This window comes from Trichomycterus rosablanca, chromosome 21, assembly GCF_030014385.1.
Source record: "Trichomycterus rosablanca isolate fTriRos1 chromosome 21, fTriRos1.hap1, whole genome shotgun sequence".
Classification (NCBI taxonomy): domain Eukaryota; kingdom Metazoa; phylum Chordata; class Actinopteri; order Siluriformes; family Trichomycteridae; genus Trichomycterus; species Trichomycterus rosablanca.
Window position 1 is genome coordinate 18,655,707 of NC_086008.1, and position 20,876 is coordinate 18,676,582.

General features: G+C 44.8%; 2 protein-coding genes across 2 annotated transcripts in view; one reads left to right on the top strand and one right to left on the bottom strand.

The window, feature by feature from the left end:
- si:dkey-193c22.1 (uncharacterized protein LOC567837 homolog) overlaps positions 1 to 20,876 on the top strand; it is a 56,356-nt gene that overhangs the window by 7,804 nt on the left and 27,676 nt on the right. The gene's annotated exons all lie outside the window — the stretch shown is intronic.
- The window catches only part of cspg4ba (chondroitin sulfate proteoglycan 4ba), a 35,975-nt gene continuing 19,264 nt past the window's right edge, over positions 4,166 to 20,876 (bottom strand). The window contains exons 8-10 of the mRNA XM_063017486.1: positions 11,300 to 11,472; positions 9,939 to 10,119; positions 4,166 to 8,444 (exon numbers count right to left, since the gene is read on the bottom strand). Coding sequence (XP_062873556.1) covers positions 6,457 to 8,444; positions 9,939 to 10,119; positions 11,300 to 11,472 — 2,342 coding nt within the window. The 3' untranslated portion in view covers positions 4,166 to 6,456. The remainder of the gene's footprint in view (positions 8,445 to 9,938; positions 10,120 to 11,299; positions 11,473 to 20,876) is intronic.

Here is a 20,876-nt window from a genome sequence, read left to right on the forward strand (position 1 = left end):
TGGAGGAGAGTCCCGGAGATCACGCTCCAAACCAAAAGCACATTTCATAACATTAAAACCGCTTCCTTGTTTCTACACTTACTGTCCATTTTATCAGCTCTACTCCAACAGGAGCACTTTGTAGTTCTACAATTACTGACTGTAGTCCATCTGTTTCTCTGCATGCTTTGTTAGCCCCCTTTCATGCTGTTCTTCAATTATCAGGACTCTCCCTGTGTCTCTGTGGTGGTCCTGTGAGGGTCCTGACCATTAAAGAAAGGGGGCTAACAAAGCATGCAGAGAAACAGATGGACTACAGTCAGTGATTGTAGAACTACAAAGTGCTTCTATATGGTAAAATGGACAGTGAGTGTAGAAACAAGGAGGTGGTTTTCATGTTATGCCAAGAGTTTTAACTCTACCTAGCAGGTAGGGGAAGGTCAGGAATGTAGGACCACCAGGCATTCTTTGCTGTTCCTTGTTTGCTTTCGTTGCCAAGCCCAGGAAGCCCTCTCTATCAGGGCCTCCTTCTTGTTGTTTGAAAAAGAACAAAAAAAAGAACAAAAAAGGAAGCTGCCTGCTTCCTCCTCCCTCTGGCCACCTCCAACTGGCCTGGATTTTTTTCACACATGCACAAATAAATGTCCAGCACTTATGCTTGCTTTTTTGTGGTTTGGAGTATGTACCTTGGTAGAGAAAAGCAATAAAACCCTTTAACACATCAGATCCAGGAAAACCAGGCTGCCACTAGACAAGTCATCTTTTTTATGATCGATAGGGTATTTCAGCTCGCTGCATGATAGATTTTAGTCAGAAACTACATTAGGTTTAGCTGTTTGTGTTGCAGTCAGGGTTTCATTGAATTATTCCCCAAGATGAGCCATTTCGCTAACCTAGCCAAGAATGTTGAGAGGACAAGGCAGCTTTTCACTCCTAATTCATTCCACAGCGTTTAGCGTCAAGCTGTTTCCACCACCTGGTTATTTTAAAAGCTATTTCTTTGTGAAGCATGTGAGAGTTTAGTGTACGAGATGCAAAATAAGGTTGTGATTGTTCAGAGTTGTGTAGTATTTGTGGCTCACTGACCATTTACATTTTCGACATTTTGCAGACGCTTCTATCCAAAGCGACTCTCAATGCTGTGACAGCACATTGTCTGAGCAATTGAGGCCTTGCTGAAGTGGCAACCTGGCAGTGGAGGGGCTTGAACCAGCGACGTTTTGATTACCAATCCAGTACCTTAACCACTAGGCTACAACTGATCGTTCACCGATCGCTTGCAGACTCTAAATTTCTGGACCTGTCAGCGACTCAGAATCCTGTGGTGTGAAACGTGTTGAGATTAGGTTGTCACTGGCAGTGAGTGCAATGTCGAGCTACAGCCAATGAGAACGCAGGATACGGGATAAGTTAAGTTAGGAGATAAATGTAGTTTATTTCAGCACACAAGCTTTACAGTATTTGTGACCTTATCGTTCACGCCAATCCATAGGAGCACTTTGTAGTTCTACAATTACTGACTGTAGTCCATCTGTTTCTCTACATACTTTGTTTTTCTCCCCTTTTTCTCCCTTTTTAGTGCGTCCGATTGCCCGATTGCGTCACCCTTCTTCTCCACCAATGCCGATCCCCGGCTCTGATCGAGGAGAACGAAGCTAACCCACGCCCCCTCCGACACGTGGGCAGCAGTCGTATTCATCTAATTACTTATACTTTGACGAGTGCAGTGCAGCTCAGCATTGTGTACGGAGAGACACACCCTGAAAGCACTCTATTCTAATCTCTGTACAGGCGCCATCAATCAGCCAGCAGAGGTCATAATTGTACCAGTCATGAGAGTCCCTATCCAGCTTAATCCCACCCCTATCTGAACAACAGGCCAATTGTTGTTCGTGTGGCCGCTCAGCCTTAGCCCGATGGCAGAGATGAGATTCAATACGATGTATTCGAGATCCCAGCTCTGGTTCCAGCTCGTGTTTTTATAGTGTCTAATAAAGTGGGCAGTGAGTGGACACGGTATTTAAAAACACACACTAACACACCACCACCATGTCGGTGTCAGTGCAGTGCTGAGAATGATCCATGACCCAAATAATACCTGCTCTTTAGTGGTCCTGTGGGGGTCCTGACCATTGAAGAACAGGGTGAAAGAGGAATACAGATGGAATAAAGTGCCTCTATATGGTAAGTGGAGCTGATAAAATGGACAGTGAGTGTAGAAACAAGGAGGTGGTCACAATGGTTAGGACTCAGCCTGTGTGCTATTAACCAACCCCGTCTTGCAACACTTTGTCCTTTTCTCGATTGCAGAAACACTTCATTACACCAGCATAACAGTCTCTTATAATCCGACCTGCGAATCCAATTCAAAAGCCGAACACTTCATTTAGCACACCGGGGCTTTTGAAATCACGGTAATTACACTTGGGAAGAGACTCAGCAGCAATAACATCCTGAAAGGATGTACGTTTTCTTTTTCTCTCTATGTTATTTGCAGGACGGGTTCAGCCGAATAAAGAGAGGGAACCCAGATGGTAAAATAATAGACACTGCAGGAGGAAGAAAGAGTGTAATGAATGGGTAGTCCATCAGAGAACATTCATTTAATCGTATATCTTTAGTTATTAGTGCATTAAGGGTCACTGTGGGTCATGAGTCTGTTCCAAAAACTAGGGTGGCAATGGCATACAATATATTGCCAAAAGTATTCAACCATTTAAATCATGTAAAACCAAGCACCTAGGCATGCAGACTGCTTCTACAAACATTAGTGAAAGAATGGGTCGCTCTCAGGAGCTCAGTGAATTCCAGCGTGGTACCGTGATGCCACCTGTGCAACAAGTCCAGTCGTGAAATTTCCTCGCTACTAAATATTCCACAGTCGACCGTCAGTGGTATTAGTCAATCGCTACAGACCTCCAAACTTCATGTGGCCTTCAGATTAGCTCAAGAACAGTGAGCAGAGAGGACGAGTCTGGGTTTGGCGGTTGCCAGGAGAACGGTACTCGTCTGACTGCATTGTGCCGAGTGTAAAGTTTGGTGGAGGGGGGATTATGGTGTGGGGTTGTTTCTCAGGAGTTGGGCTCGGCCCCTCAGTTCCAGTGAAAGGAACTCTTAATGCTTTAGCATACCAAGAGATTTTGGACAATTTCATGCTCCCAAGTTTGTGGGAACAGTTTGGGGATGGCCCCTTCCTGTTCCAACATGACTGTGCACCAGTTGGATGAGTGAGTTTGTTGTGGAAGAACTTGACTGGCCTGCACAGAGTCCTGACCTCAACCCATGGGTTCCTCTATGACTTTACAGCCTGGGATGTTTTGCATGCTCTGCATGGCCCAAGTGTTCGGATTCAGGCAATTAAACATTTTGCGATAAAATTATATCCAATTCTGGATTTAGCCAAGCCAATTAGTCTTCCACTGCCCCACGCCCCCTCTGACCCATGCGCAGTCCCTCAACCCCTTCTTTTTCGCCCATGCCTCAGTAATCAGGGTTCTTGCACCCACTTTATCAGTCCGGTCTTTTTCCCCCACCCAACAGACTTGACGGCCAATTTGAATCTGCTGCAGGCATTAGCCAGTCGTTCCCGCTAGATGGCGCCCAGCCGACCGGTAGTAGAGCTGAGATTAGAACCAGGGCGGAAGATACCGCTGCGCCACCTCTGCTCCCAGAAAAAGGGAATTAAAAACACTTTATTTCATATATTTATTGTCTGTTTTACTACCGATTTATCCCGGTCAGGGTTTGGTGGGTCGGTTCATTGGGCAGAAGGCAAAAGTTAACCTGACTGTAAGTCTTTGGACTTGTGGGAGGAAACCAGAGCACCTGGAGGAAACTACACACAGAAAGGAAGGTGGCACGGTGGCTAAGTGGGTAACACTGTCGCCTGACAGCAAGAAGGTCCTGGGTTTGACCCCGTGACCGCGTGGGTTTCCTCCGGGTGCTCCGGTTTCCTCCCACAGTCCAAAGACGTGCAAGTGAGATGAACTGGAGACACTAAATTGTCCATGACTGTGTTCGATATAACCTTGTGAAGTGATGAACCTTGTGTAATGAGTAGCTACCGTTCCTGTCATGAATGTAACCAAAGTGTAAAACATGACGGACCCCGCTCGTCCATCCAGGGAATCGAACCCAGACGTGCCCCCATAATTTAGCTACAAACCGCAAAACATATAGACTGTAATTGTGCAATGAATCATTTTATTTCAGACTCGATATGCTGAAGTACCACAACGTTCCAAACAATACAGTAGGGTAAAAAATTATCAGGCCTTTACATCTTATCCCAGTCACGCCGTGATTGTTGACATACAGTAATACAGAGTTCAGCATGATACAGCAGTTTGATTGTGTGCAATACAGGCTCTAATAATTAATAGATACAACAATAACGAACACTCCAGTGTTTAATACTAAATACAACAGTTTTCTGTATCTGCATAATCATAACCTGAGCAAAATGATACAATATACTGTAGTAAAGTACAGACGTCCGTGCACTGTGAATGCCTTCAGTAGCTCATAATAAAATATATATAAAAATGTTCAACAAGGCTTTACTTTACATACTTAAATCAGTGCAGACGTAGTGTTGTGTAGCATTACAGTGATATACGGAGATACAAAATACATAAATACAGCTTAAATGTCTAATAAAATAATAACTGTAACTGCAATAACATGATGAACTGTTAAGTTACCTCACACCTTAGTTTTATATGCTTTTAAATGGTATAATTGAATTTTTGTCACACAGAAAGCTTCAAGTTGCACACCTACATGTTAATAAAATACCATTTAAGCTTTACGCCTGCCGACAGAAATCCCAATAAATTATTGAAAGGCAGTCTATAAATAGCTACATAGAGAATACACTTCCGTAGACGTCAATGGTACAAGCCAGCAGTATTGGCCAATGGATGAATGTGTCAGTCGTTCTGACCGAAAGATAAGAGCAACGACTGGGGGCATTATGACGGTAGTAAAACAGACAATAAATTATGCAATAACAATTTTGATGTTTTCGGCACCCAGGTGGCACAGCGGGATATTCCCACCGGTCGGCTGGGCGCCATCTACCAGGCATAACTGGCAGTGCCTGCAGCAGGCACATCTCTGCTAGGGTGGGATGCCGGACTACGTGGGTGGGGTCTTAAACGCTCAAACGCTGTGTAAGGATATACCTTATTTGTCATATATACATATACAGATGTGTACTGTACAATGAAATTCTTTCTTCGCATATCCCAGTTTGGAAGCTGTTGTCAGAGCGCAGGGTCGAGCAGAGAGCGAGCTAAGGGCCTTGCTCAAGGGTTCAACAGGGGCTGCGTGGCAGAGCTGGGATTCAAACTCTCAACCTTTCAGTTGATAGCCCAAAGCTTTACCCACTAGGCTACCACTGTCCCTTTAAGGACCCTGATTGGCAGATAGAGAGGCGCCTGTTTGGTATACATGAAGGCATATAAAAGTCTTTCTTACATATACCAAACAATTGTCAATCTGTCCATCTATTTCAACCAAAGACAGATAAATAATGAACCTCCTACGTATTGAAATTACATTAATTCCTGGGAGCTGAGTTGGAGGCTGTTTTTATCCCTGCCTGATAAAGACACACTGATGTCATTTGTCCTGTTTCCGTTCGGCCTTTTTCTCAGCAATGGTTCCAGGAAAAACCCTCCAAAAAATGTGAAGTTCAGACCGCAAACAACCTGTTTTAAAATTGAAAGTCCCAGACCTATATAAATACATATTATTAAATTGTTAAATATCATAATCAATAGCATAAAAACACATATAGTACCTCTTAACATGACCACATGAATACATAGTCGTCTTTCATAATACATACTTTCTATTTTATAGTATCCCAGTAGTGATAGACAGTGATTTACTCGTGGATATGTGAGGTAGACACGAGCTATTAAAAAGTACCTTTATTATGAGCGCTCAGGTGGCGCGGCGGTAATATACGCTAGCTGGGATTTCGAATACGATTGGCTGTTGTTCACAGGGTGGGAAAAAGCCAGACCAGGGTTCCTCATAACTGGTGCAATTCCGACCTCTGCTGGCACAAGGCTCATCCGCACATGAACTCGCCTCGTACGGCTGAAAAGGTTTGCATTAGGATTGCAGATTACGATTGCAGTTGGTCCACAGGTTATTTAGGAGAGTCTGATACCCCTAGTCCACCAGTAATTCAAACCCAGCTAGATTCAAGCAGCACAATCTGAGGCAGCTTCAAACAATGTTGTTCTGTCTACTACCTTGCTTCAAATAAAATAAAGGCATCTGCGAGGTTACAAACTGATCTTAGATGAGAAAAGGTGCTTCTTGAGGTTGCGGTAGGCACTGATGAGGTCAGGGCTGTCCATATATATCATGTGGACATACCATTTACAAAGGAATTGTCAAAAAGTCAGTGTAAACAAAAAGGTTTACAAATCAAACGTATTTACATCAGTGTGTCCGAGTTCACACCCAGTACTGATTGTGCCTCAGCCTGGGGGTCGCGATCCTGCCAAACTGACCGGCCTCGGAGTCCAGGTCTCCAAATGAACCCGGAGTCGTAGACTCGCCCTGAAGTCTCGTCAGAGTCGGACTACTCGGGCTGAGAGGGGTTACGGTCACTAAAGGAACCTTTGCCGTCCACTCTGGGTGGTCGGGAAACGACCTACTCTCAGGACAACTTTGACGAGCAGATGCGTCGCTCAAAGGCTTCTGCTTCTTCTGTTGGTTTCGCCTCAAGATTAAGACTAGTATGACCACAGTTACAACAAGCAAAAGAGCCAAGAGGGGGAGAATTATGACCATGGGGTTGGAGGAGGTAGTCTGGGCGACTGACTCAACCCTTACTGGGGTGTCTTTCTCCGGAGAGATGTCAAGTCCGTGAGCGGGTTTGTGCACCGTAGTGGCATACGAGTCGGACGAGTCGGTGCGGGTCGAGTTACCCCAGCGATTGCGCCCTTTGAACTTCGGTAGGGAATTGGTGGCATGTTGTGTGGGCCGGACTGAAGGAGAATCGGAAAGCAGAGAAGGACTCGTTGTGGTTTGCCTGGGTGAAACGGTACTAGTGGTGTACCACGGTGCAGGCGTCGTCATGAGAGGATCGTATGGCACTATGGTGAAGACAAACCTCCCGTACGCAGATTGGAGATTTCCAGCTTTAAGGAGGAATCCGAACGAGTCTTGAACCTCCAGGACTCCAGTAAGGTTGGCCTTCATCTCAATGAAGATCTCCTCCTTGAGCAAGTCACTGAATAAAAATGCTCTGGCGGGGTCGTCTTGTTTCGTCTTGACCTTCCCATACGTTGGAGGGGACACAATCTCAAATGAAGGATCGCTGTCACTGATCGCAGTAAGCTCCGAGACATTCAGAAGTTCTGCCTTGATCTTGAAACGTATTCCATTCGGAATCCGTACGTCTTCCGCGTAGGTTATCAAAGGCTTAACGGTGATGTTTACTACCTGATCGGTCAGGTTCGCCTCTGACGTGAATGCCGTAAACTCAAAGCTATCCTGCGAGGATTTAAGACCGACCATGTGGTAACTTAATCTACTTGCTTGAAGAGCATCCTGACCGAAATCGGTAACCTCCAGACCGTCCATGAGAAGTTTCCCATACGATGGAGGAGCCGTAATTCTATATTGCACAGTCGTATTCTTCCCATTGGTTCCTGCTGCCAGATGTGCCTGTGTGAGAACCACAGACGTCCGCCCCTGTTCCAGGATCACATCTGTTTGATTGATAATTGAAATTGTGATCTTCAGAACTTCTAGATTGAAGAGTTTGTAAACCGGTCGATGGTGGCCATCAGTGACGCTGAAATAGAACACCCCAGAAGTAGGGCTGCCGTCTTGGATGAATAAAACCTCCCCGTTGTTGATCTGGGCTTGAGTAAACGTATCCACTGAGAGATTTAAACCTCCCGCAAGAGCCAGGAAGCCGTTGCTCGGTCTGCTGATCACAGTGTACCGGATTTCATCAGGGAGGTTGTCGAGATCTTCGACGTTCAAATCGCTCGGACCCAGAACCACAGTGTCTCCTTGGACAACTTTCACACCCGGGGTCTTGGTTTTCAAGACGGGTGGCTGATCGTTAACCGGCGTGACGGTGACGTTAAAGGTTTCCTCCACCGCCTCGCGGTCATCCGCAGGGCGCTGCGCGGGCTTACTCTTCAGGTTGAGGAAGGTGTCGAACACGAAGTGGTCGCAAAGGGTCTCGGAGTCGTCGTGCATGTACGTTATTCCGAATTTGTTCAGGATGAACTGAGAGAAGTAGGGCTTTTCCTTGGTGAGGTTCCGTTCACCTACGACGATGACGCCGTGTCGAGGTAAGGACTTGACCCGGTACCAGACTTCATAGGAGTTGCGTCGGGATTCGGGTTGCTTGGTGAGGAGATTCGATCCGTCCAACATGGTCTCGTCAATCACGACTTTGCCGCCTTCTGTTACCACCGCCCCTAAAATGGAACAATAGGTTACACAAATGGTTTGGAAGGTTACTAAGGTAAATCACCATAGGTTTTGCTTTGCATTATAATGTCGCAATCAGTACTTGGCTTACTCGGTGAAGTCTGTTATTAAAATGACATTTTAATTAGTGAATAAACAGAATACTTTACAACGAAGACTAATTAATGCTGTTTGTTAAAAAAGATCCTTTTGGGACGCTCAGGTGGCATGCTAGCTGGAAATCTGACACCAGCCAAGTGCTTATGCATGAACCATTGAGCTTGAAACCTCAACACCACCCTCTTCCTACACATGTAAAGCAGCTGTGTGCTTCTTTATATTGGCTAGTAGTAATTCCTTATAAAGAACAGATAATGCTTCTTGTATTCCTTAGTTCCTTGTGTCAGTATCTTTATCAGAGGGTAGAGGATAGGGTAATTTATGCATTTCTCCCAATTTGGCTTATCCAGTTAGTCTTCCGCTGCTGGAGACTCCGGTTGCATCCAAGGAGGGTATTTGTCGCCCGTATTTGCGTACTAAGGGTCATGCATTGATCTCAGTGCTCTTCCACTTCCTGTACAAACATCTTGGACAGCGTTGAAGACCCCACCCACCTTTCAGTCCGGTCTTTTCCCACGCAGCAGACTTAATGGCCAATTTTGTCTGCTAGGGGGCGCCCAGATTGTCCCGGATTATCCCGCTGCATCATCTGGGCACCTAACGCAGCAATGTTTGACAGTTACCATAATGTTCTTGCTATGAAATGCTGTTGTTGCTTCACTTACCATATAGAAGCACTTTGAAGTTCTACAATTACTGACTGTAGTCCATCTGTTTCTCTGCATGCTTTGTTAGCCCCCTTTCATGCTGTTCTTCAATGGTCAGGACCCCCACAGGACCACTACAGAGCAGGTATTATTTGGGTGGTGGATCATTCTCAGCACTGCAGTATCACTGACTGACCTCACTGTCACTGCTGGACTGAGAATAGTCCACCAGTCAAAAGTATCCAGCCAACAGCGCCTGCACACCGCACGGTATTTAAAAACTCATACCAGCACAACACACACTAACACACCACCACCATGTCAGTGTCACTGCAGTGCTGAGAATGATCCACCACCTAAATAATACCTGCTCTGTAGTGGTCCTGTTAAAGAACAGCATGAAAGGGGGCTAACAAAGCATGCAGAAAAACAGATGGACTACAGTCAGTAATTGTAGAACTACAAGGTTAGCAGTAGTTTCCTCCTTTCTACGCTTTTCTAATTGTAGATTCATGAACCCTAGAGGTACCCAAGGGTTAAAGGCATCTGCAGTGCTGTAGATCTGGTACCATTCTGGGACCATATTTGACTTCTGGGTTGATTTGTTGAGCCATTGGAGAAATACCATTGGACTGGCTACTTCCGTGTATATACATTCAATCTGAAATCATTCAGTGTAGTGTAGTAAGACCAGAAAAGTCTCAGTAACACAACCTTGGGTCTAAGGGTCCGTACCTGTGTTTTTAAGAAGACGAGAGCTTTGCTCGGGTCCTGCGTTTTCATAAGAGACGTCGATATCCAGGTTCTGAGCTTCTAAGCTGGCGGGAGGTGATGACATGGTGAACGTGATCCTGTCTAGGGTTGCCCATCCCACAGAGTCTACGTTTTGTTCATATGCCACCTTACCGTCATTTATCTGAAATAAACGCAAGTAAAATATTATAATGCTGGTCATGAGAGAAAAATACATGAAAATGAATGTGCACTTCATAGCCAAAAGTATGTAGACACCCCTGCGAATAACTACACACCAACTGCTTACAGATGTATAAAATTGATTACAGTTTCTGGGAAGTCCTTTGCCATACAAATACTGAGATCTCACCTGATTACCTGAATCTTTCCACAATATTATGAACGGTAGATAGTTAAAGACTTATCTGTAATGTTGGATTAAGGAATGTTCTTTTTTTAACTGACTGGCAACTCTCTTTCTCTCTCTCTTGCCTTTGAGATGAATTGGAACGTTGACTGTGAGTTAGGCCTTATATCTATATATATATAATACACCGATCAGCCATAACATTAAAACCACCTCCTTGTTTCTACACACGTTGCCCATTTTATGAGCTCCACTTACCATATAGAAGCACTTTGTAGTTCTACAATTACTGACTGTAGTCCATCTGTTTCTCTGCATGCTTTGTTAGCCCCCTTTCACCCTGTTCTTCAATGGTCAGGACCCCCACAGGACCACTACAGAGCAGGTATTATTTGGGTGGTGGATCATTCTCAGCACTGCATTGACACTGACATGGTGGTGGTGTGTTAGTGTGTTGTGCTGGTATGCGTGTATCAGACACAGCAGCGCTGCTGGAGTTTTTAAACACCTCACTGTCACTGCTGGACTGAGAATAGTCCACCAATCAAAAATATCCAGCCAACAGCGTCCCGTGGGCAGCGTCCTGTGACCACTGATGAAGGTCTAGAAAATGACCGACTCAAACAGCAGCAATAGATGAGCGATCGTCTCTGACTTTACATCTACAAGGTGGACCAACTAGGTAGGAGTGTCTAATAGAGTGGACAGTGAGTGGACACGGTATTTAAAAACTTCAGCAGCGCTGCTGTGTCTGATCCACTCATACCAGCACAACACACACGAACACACCGCCATGTCAGTGTCACCGCAGTGCTGAGAATGACCCACCACCTAAATAATACCTGCTCTGTGGGGGTCCTGACCATTGAAGAACAGCATGAAAGGGGGTTAACAAAGCATGCAGAGAAACAGATGGACTACAGTCAGTAATTGTAGAACTAGAGCCTTAGCACTTTAGCCAGATTAAAATAGCACGACGGTTTACTATACTCACCATTTCTTGTGTAAAGGTAGAAATCTCTCTCTTTGCCTCGTCCGTCTCCACCTTTACCAGCTTTCCAAATCTGGGCGAATTAACAACACTAAAAACAATGGTGCGGTTCCCGCCGCCTTCATCGTCGTTGGTTACTGCTTTGAGAACCTCTCTCGAAATGAGGGATGAAGTGCCTGGATAAAACAAAGACAAGGGAAAACGTCCCTCCTGATGAGCTGCAGCTGTTAAAGTGCAGTCAAAGCAAAAGTGCAAACGTCTGGATCGGGCTATAAACACAACCACGTTGTTTTAGCTTGGAGGCTTTGATGCCTGAACGTTTTGGACTTATTTGTGTGGCGACACCTTTTATCAGCCAGTTACATCTGAAACTTCAAGTTAATTAACACTCACTAGGCTCTGAATTACAGACATTTTCCAGAACACAAACACCTCAGAAAGGACAGTTTCTTTCATTTTATAAGCCTAGTAAGCAAAGTAAACACCTAAAGTACGCACATTTTCATTTAAAATGCGACCGTGCTTTAATCAGGACTAACTGTATGTTACGACCCAGTCTAGAGGTAAAAGCCGTAACACTAAGGATAAATAAAATAAAGAAGCCACTAGTGTTAGCAAAATGAACTAAACAGGAAACCCATAAAATAAACGGAGAACAACAAAGGTGCGTTTACTTTTTATAGTGGTTATGCAAATATTTACAAGGTGGGAGAAAATGACTATTTACAATAATATTTACAACCTGACCAAGTATACCGGACAGAACAGAACAGACTAACACAACGAACACTGATAGCAACACCAAATACTCAACGAACACCCAACTACAAAACACGAACGCATTTGGCAGAGCAACACACAGTTTAATGACCACAGCCAGTGCAAAAAAGGCGGCCGAGTAGGTGTTGCAGCGCCTCTCTTCAAGGATAGGTCCCGCCTCCGTTTTCCCGATCCGTTACGTTGATTGGCCATGCAGCTGTCTAACCCAAACGATCGGTTGGTTGTCCTCACATTCTGCCTGGTGACGGATCAGCGATCTATTGGTCGTTTCCCCTGTCTCAAAAGCAGCAACAACAACAGCAGAACAGAACGCACGAGTGTGCCAATAACTAATGCGCTGTTTTATAGCGCGCCCATAATACGCTGCCGAGATCGGGCAGCGTAACACCCCCACCCACAAAACAAAACCCACACAATAAGGAACATAATAGAAAAGACAAACTTACATAATTCCGCGCGAGAGTGCGTCAGCCACTATGTTGTCAAGTCCCCTCCGATGTATAATTTTTAAATTATATCCCTGCAATATTAAGGACCACCTCATCAGCCGGTGATTAGCGTTCGCCATGCGGTGTATATATAGCAATGGGTTGTGATCTGTAAAGACACGGATCGGACTGCTGCTGCTACCCAGATAAACCTCAAAATGTTGCAGGGCTAATAACAGCGCCAGGGCCTCTTTTTCTATTGTGCTGTAAGCGAGTTGATGTTTTAAAAATTTCCTGGAAAAGAAGCACACTGGGTGATCAACTCCAAGCTCATCCTCTTGGACGAGTACGGCACCTGCACCTGTGTCACATGCGTCAACTTCTAATTTGAATGGTTCGTTAAACACTGGTGCGGATAACACGGGAGATCCACTTAATAGGGTCTTGATCGAAACAAAAGCACTCTCAGCTTCGGGGGACCATGCGAATGATACGTTTGCACGTAACAAATTAGTTAGCGGGTTTACTAAGGTTGAGAAGTTCCTGCAAAAACAGCGATAGTATCCGGCCATACCAAGGAAACGTCGCAATTCTCGTTTTGTGGTAGGCACGGGAAAATTTTGAATCGCCTGGATCTTTGCGTCTAGTGGTTTCACCTGACCACTGCCAACAACCTTGCCCAGATAGGACACAACACCTTTACCAAATTCACACTTCTCTAAATGTAACACTAATTTGGCTTCCTTTAAACGTGTAAACACCGTTTTTAAAATCGAGATATGCTGTTTCCAGGACTCGGTATAAACGACTACGTCATCTAAGTAAACCGCGCACTGGGGAATGTTAGACAACAGCATGTTCATTAAGCGTTGGAACGTTGCGGGGGCGTTCCGTAACCCGAAGGCCATTACCGAATACTGGAGGAACGAATCAGGAGTTACAAATGCCGAAATTTCCGACGCGCGCTGTGTAAGGGGAACCTGCCAATACCCTTTTAACAGATCCAACTTCGTCACAAATTTCGCTGAACCAACACTGTCTACACAATCCTCCATCCTGGGTAAAGGATAGGAGTCCGGTTTCGTTACGGAATTTACCTTTCTAAAGTCCGTACAAAAGCGAAATGTACCATCAGATTTCGGTACTAGGATACACGGTGACGACCACGGACTAAAGCTAGGAGCGGCGAGACCATTTTGAATTAAGTACGCCGTTTCCTGCTTAAGAATGTCGCGTTTGGTCGGATTGACTCTATAGGGATGTTGTTTGATTGGAGGGTGGTCACCGACATCAATGTCATGATATAACACTGAGGTGCGCCCGATGGTGTCAGAGAACAGTTCCGGAAAAGAGCCAATCAGAGCCTTTAACTCTTGCTGCGCATCTGGAGATAACGCAGCCAATTTTGCGTCGAGATTTTCTAGCGCCACCGAATTTAACAGACGGGCACTGGGCAAACCATAACGTCCTAAATGAAGGCTATCGGACTCAGGCGAATATTCGCAACCCCCTGGTTTAGATACCACCGACACCACTGCTGGTTCTGACAGTAGCTGGGAGGGACGGGCACGATACAGTTTTAACAAATTGATGTGACTTACACGAGTTTTCTTTTTGCGGTTGGGCGTACTAATTAAATAATTTTCGTTACTTAATTTTTCTAACACCGTATAGGGACCAGAAAAACGTGTATGTAGGGACGCACCAGGCACAGGAAGCAAAGCTAAAACTAAATCGCCAACCTGAAATGAACGGGGCGCAGACTTACGGTCAAACCCCCTTTTCATATCCTCCTGTGACGAGGATAATGAACGAGCGGCCAATTTTCGTGCAGTTTCCATTCGCTCACGAAGAGACTGCACATACTCTAAAACCGACTTAGACTTCGATTGTGACCTCAGGGACAACCACTGTTCCTGGAGCGCACGAAGTGGACCTCTAACAACATGACCAAAAACTAATTCGGAAGGACTAAAACCAAGCGATTCTTGTACCGCGTCGCGAACAGCAAATAATAAGAACGGTACTCCTTCATCCCAGTCCTTCTCCAATTCGAAACAATATGTACGCAACATATTTTTGAACGTTTGATGAAAGCGTTCCAGAGCTCCCTGTGACTCAGGGTGGTATGCCGAGGAAACTTGATGTTTTATTGCAAGTTCCTTAATTACTTGCGAAAATAATCTCGACATAAAATTAGAGCCTTGGTCTGATTGAATTACCTTTGGTAATCCGAAGGTGGTACAGAATTTAATCAAAGCCTTCACAATGACACGGGAGCGAAGGGAACTAATAGGTATGGCCTCAGGGAACCGAGTAGCGGCGCACATTATAGTTAACATGTAACTATTTCCTGAACGCGTTTTGGGTAGTGGCCCTACACAATCTATTAGGATTCGCTCGAACGGTTCACAGCTAATTTGGATTGGGCGAAGTGGTACAGGTTTAACTTTCTGATTTGGCTTACCGACAAGTTGACACACGTGACAGGTGCTACAGTACCTGGATACGTCCGATTTTAAAGATGGCCAGAAAAAGTACCGGAGAATTCGCTGATAGGTCTTCCGAATTCCCAAATGTCCAGAGCAGGGATGATCATGAGCCAATGAGAGAACTTGCAATCTAAATGGCTGAGGCACGACAATCTGGCACACATCCGATCGGTCATCTGAAATACAAACAGGAGACCACCGTCTCATTAACACATCATTGTACAAATAATATTGACCAGGAGATTTAACAGATTTAGGTGTCTCAACAAACTTAAAACAATGCCTTAAGGTAGCATCTTTCTTTTGTTCTAATATAAGTTCTTCTCTCGTTACAAAAGAATCAGTGTTATTACTCACAGCAGTCGCGTCACAAACATCCATTTCATCTTTTACATCAGAGACCGGCGGTGACATAAACTCTTCCATAAAAATAGTGTCAGACAAGTGAACCATATCAGGACATTTTCGTTTCATGGCACGAGTACAAACACAAGACGGATACAATTCGGACTCTGTTTCATTAACATTTTTAAAAGGATCATTAACAACTTCAGGTACTGTACAAAGTTTATCACCGGCAAGATCATTGCCGAGAATAAGTGAAATTCCGCTTACCGGTAACTGCGGACGAATAGCAATTTTTCCTTGCTTTACAAAATCTGGCAGTTCAACAAGAACATTATGTAGCGGGGCACGAATAATGTCCATACCCACCCCTTGTAGTAAAGCGTCACTGCCACTATAGCTATCAGACGTAAACGGTAATACACAATCCAACATAAGCGACTGAGCCGCACCTGTATCCCGTAATATGGAAATGTGCTGTTTTTCCTCTGAACCGGGAATAGAAACATAACCCATTGTTGTAAACGGTTTAAACACGGGTTCTATTACGTCTACCGAGACAGAGGGGACAACAAGGGTCCCTCCAGAACTAAATGCATTCACCTTTTTAACGAATTTGCCACGTTCATTTTTTTTCTTTAACATCCCGCACTCGGCAATAAAGTGACCTGGTTCACGGCAGTAAAAACAAATTCTTTCCTCATTCTTTTCCGATTTCGGTACAAACTTAACCCTAGGCCGATTTTTAGACATTTGTAAACCAGTGTTGACCGATGGACCCACGAAAACTGTTTTATGAGTCAAGGCGAACTCATCAGCCAGCGTCGCAGCTTGGGATAGTGTCATTACTTTTTGTTCGTTTAAATAAGTCACCAGCTGATCTGGCAGGCACTTTTTAAATTCTTCCAAAAGAATAAGCTCCTTAAGCTCATTAAACGTGGTTGTGTTACTAGCCGAACACCACTTATCAAACTGACTTGACTTTTCATAAGCAAATTCTACGAACGTATGACTACCGCGCTTCTCCGTGCTTCTAAACTTTTGTCGGTAGGCTTCGGGCACCAACTCGTAAGCTCTCAAAACTGCCGCTTTCACAAACTCATAGTCCATACTTTGTTGTAGTGACAACGCAGAACAGACTTCTTGAGCTTTCCCAACTAATTTGCATTGAAGCAAAAGAGCCCACAAACTTTTTGGCCAATTTAACGTAATTGCAATCCTCTCAAAGATTGGGAAGTAAGCATCCACCTCATGCTCCTTGAACGGAGGGACCAGGCCAATGTTTTTACTCACATCAGCGCTCCTGGCTAGCACCGGTGCTGGTTCTAGAGGTTCCACAGCTGGCATTTCAGGAAAAACAGCTCCCACTGGACCCTGGACCCGATCAGTCACCGCTTCGCCGGCTGAGCTTGGTGCCGCCTTCGCCACACCAAGTTCTAGCTCCCGAAAACGGATCTCTTTTTCGGTTTCCAGTTCGAGCTTTCTTATTGCGAGCCGGAGGTCTATCTCAGCACAACGTGCTTTTTCCCTTTCCTCAGCCTCCAACCTCAGACGTGCCATACGCACCTTAAACCTAGCTTCACCAGATCCCCTCGGAGACACTGGAGGTGTATACAAAGGCAAGGCCCTTCTCTCTTTAGGTGTAGCTCCTTCCCTTTCAACAGAGGCAGATTGCAACTCCATATCCTCAGAGTGAACCGTGGTATCTACCACAACACTTGGTTGCAACACATCCAATTCAATTAGCCTGTCTATCACCAATTGTTTTATTTCCTTTTTAACCATTTGTCTGGAAACACTAACCCCAAAATGCTTTGCATCTCACCCAAGTCATCCTTCCGACAACTGTCCAACTGCGCAACATTGGGACCACGAATAAATTCTGCAAGATTAAATGCTGCTGAAGCCATTATTTAAACAAAAGAAAAACAAACAAACAAACAAACAAAACTCTATTTTCCTACTCTTCTCTCCCCCACCCTCAAAAATAAACTTCTAGGGTGATGTAGAAGTTTAAAATGTTTGACAACAGATGCAATGAGCTATGCAGGACAAAGAAAAGAAATGACAGGAGAAATATTTAAATTTCTTTAGGACGAGCCCCCATATAATGTTACGACCCAGTCTAGAGGTAAAAGCCGTAACACTAAGGATAAATAAAATAAAGAAGCCACTAGTGTTAGCAAAATGAACTAAACAGGAAACCCATAAAATAAACGGAGAACAACAAAGGTGCGTTTACTTTTTATAGTGGTTATGCAAATATTTACAAGGTGGGAGAAAATGACTATTTACAATAATATTTACAACCTGACCAAGTATACCGGACAGAACAGAACAGACTAACACAACGAACACTGATAGCAACACCAAATACTCAACGAACACCCAACTACAAAACACGAACGCATTTGGCAGAGCAACACACAGTTTAATGACCACAGCCAGTCTGAGCGCAAAAAAGGCGGCCGAGTAGGTGTTGCAGCGCCTCTCTTCAAGGATAGGTCCCGCCTCCGTTTTCCCGATCCGTTACGTTGATTGGCCATGCAGCTGTCTAACCCAAACGATCGGTTGGTTGTCCTCACATTCTGCCTGGTGACGGATCAGCGATCTATTGGTCGTTTCCCCTGTCTCAAAAGCAGCAACAACAACAGCAGAACAGAACGCACGAGTGTGCCAATAACTAATGCGCTGTTTTATAGCGCGCCCATAATACGCTGCCGAGATCGGGCAGCGTAACACTGTACATGTGTTGTTTTTCAACACGCCTTTAGATGTGTGATATGGCTAGGATAATTGTTGCTCATTTGTAAATGAAAGGATGAGAATTATATTCTGTCTGTAGTTTAGCAGTATGGTGACGATCCTTAGAACTTACCGCCAAGATCCATGTGAGTTTAATATACACAGCGGTACCTTGAAACTCGACGTCGGTTGGTTCTGGGACTGGCATTGAGTTTCAAGGTATTTCTTCCCATAAGGATGTATGAGAAACCTGTTAATGTGTTCCATGGTCCTGGTCCTGTTAAATAATGGGGTTGTTTTTGATACTTATACACTGAAAATAATACAAATATAATATAATATGGGCATGCTGTAGCTTAGTGGTTAGGGTACAGGACTAGTAATCAAAAGGTCGCTGGTTCAAGCCTCACCACTGCCAGGTTGCTGCTGTTGGGCCCTTGAGCAAGGCCCCTAACACTTAATTGCTCAGATTGTATACTGTACTGTAAGTCGCTTTGGATAGAGGTGTCTGCTAAATGCTGAAAATGTAAAATGGTCCTGGGTTCGTTCCCCAGGCGGGGCAGTCCGGGTCCTTTCTGTTGGGAGTTTGCATGTTCTCCCCGTGTCTGCGTGTGTTTCCCCCGGGAGCTCCGGTTTCCTCCCACAGTTCCCCCATATCTTTCACAGCAAGGGATGTGTGTGCAGACAGCCTATCACACACCTAACCCTAACCCTTTCATTACGCGTGGTCGTAATTATGTGACTCGAGAGTGTATATTACGATGTGAGGGCTTCCGAGATGGCTTTTCATGAGACTTTGAGGTACAGTGTATCACAAAAGTGAGTACACCCCTCACATTTCTGCAGATATTTAAGTATATCTTTTCATGGGACAACACTGACAAAATGACACTTTGACACAATGAAAAGTAGTCTGTGTGCAGCTTATATAACAGTGTAAATTTATTCTTCCCTCAAAATAACTCAATATACAGCCATTAATGTCTAAACCACCGGCAACAAAAGTGAGTACACCCCTTAGTGAAAGTTCCTGAAGTGTCAATATTTTGTGTGGCCACCATTATTTCCCAGAACTGCCTTAACTCTCCTGGGCATGGAGTTTACCAGAGCTTTACAGGTTGCCACTGGAATGCTTTTTCACTCCTCCATGACGACATCACGGAGCTGGCGGATATTCGAGACTTTGCGCTCCTCCACCTTCCGCTTGAGGATGCCCCAAAGATGTTCTATTGGGTTTAGGTCTGGAGACATGCTTGGCCAGTCCATCAACCTTACCCTCAGCCTCTTCAATAAAGCAGTGGTCGTCTTAGAGGTGTGTTTGGGGTCATTATCATGCTGGAACACTGCCCTGCGACCCAGTTTCCGGAGGGAGGGGATCATGCTCTGCTTCAGTATTTCACAGTACATATTGCAGTTCATGTGTCCCTCAATGAAATGTAACTCCCCAACACCTGCTGCACTCATGCAGCCCCAGACCATGGCATTCCCACCACCATGCTTGACTGTAGGCATGACACACTTATCTTTGTACTCCTCACCTGATTGCCGCCACACATGCTTGAGACCATCTGAACCAAACAAATTAATCTTGGTCTCATCAGACCATAGGACATGGTTCCAGTAATCCATGTCCTTTGTTGACATGTCTTCAGCAAACTGTTTGTGGGCTTTCTTGTGTAGAGACTTTAGAAGAGGCTTCCTTCTGGGGTGACAGCCATGCAGACCAATTTGATGTAGTGTGCGGCGTATGGTCTGAGCACTGACAGGCTGACCCCCCACCTTTTCAATCTCTGCAGCAATGCTGACAGCACTCCTGCGCCTATCTCTCAAAGACAGAAGTTGGATGTGACGCTGAGCACGTGCACTCAGCTTCTTTGGACGACCAACGCGAGGTCTGTTCTGAGTGGACCCTGCTCTTTTAAAATGCTGGATGATCTTGGCCACTGTGCTGCAGCTCAGTTTCAGGGTGTTGGCAATCTTCTTGTAGCCTTGGCCATCTTCATGTAGCGCAACAATTCGTCTTTTAAGATCCTCAGAGAGTTCTTTGCCATGAGGTGCCATGTTGGAACTTTCAGTGACCAGTATGAGAGAGTGCGAGAGCTGTACTACTAAATTGAACACACCTGCTCCCTATGCACACCTGAGACCTAGTAACACTAACGAGTCACATGACATTTTGGAGGGAAAATGACAAGCAGTGCTCAATTTGGACATTTAGGGGTGTAGTCTCTTAGGGGTGTACTCACTTTTGTTGCTGGTGGTTTAGACATTAATGGCTGTATATTGAGTTATTTTGAGGGAAGAATAAATTTACACTGTTATATAAGCTGCACACAGACTACTTTTCATTGTGTCAGTGTCATTTTGTCAGTGTTGTCCCATGAAAAGATATACTTAAATATCTGCAGAAATGTGAGGGGTGTACTCACTTTTGTGATACACTGTATGTCTGTGGGAATTTGTGTCTGTTCGGTCAAAAGAGCATTCGTACAGCTGGGCCGATGTCGGTCAAGAAAGGTCATGAGTTACGCATGGTCATAATTATGTGACTGGACACTGTATATGATGTTGTGAGGGCTTCTGAGAGGACTTTGAAGCATGTGTGTGTGGGAATTTGTGCCTTTTCTGTCAAACGAGCATTCGTCAGGCTGGGCTGATGTTGGTCAAGAAAGCCTCAATTGATGTTCCTGTTTATTCCAAAGCTGTTTAGGTGCAGGACATTGGAGTTTCTTTAAACCAAGCTTTTCTTCGGGGAGGAAGGGCCTTCCCTAAACTGTTGCTGCAAAATTG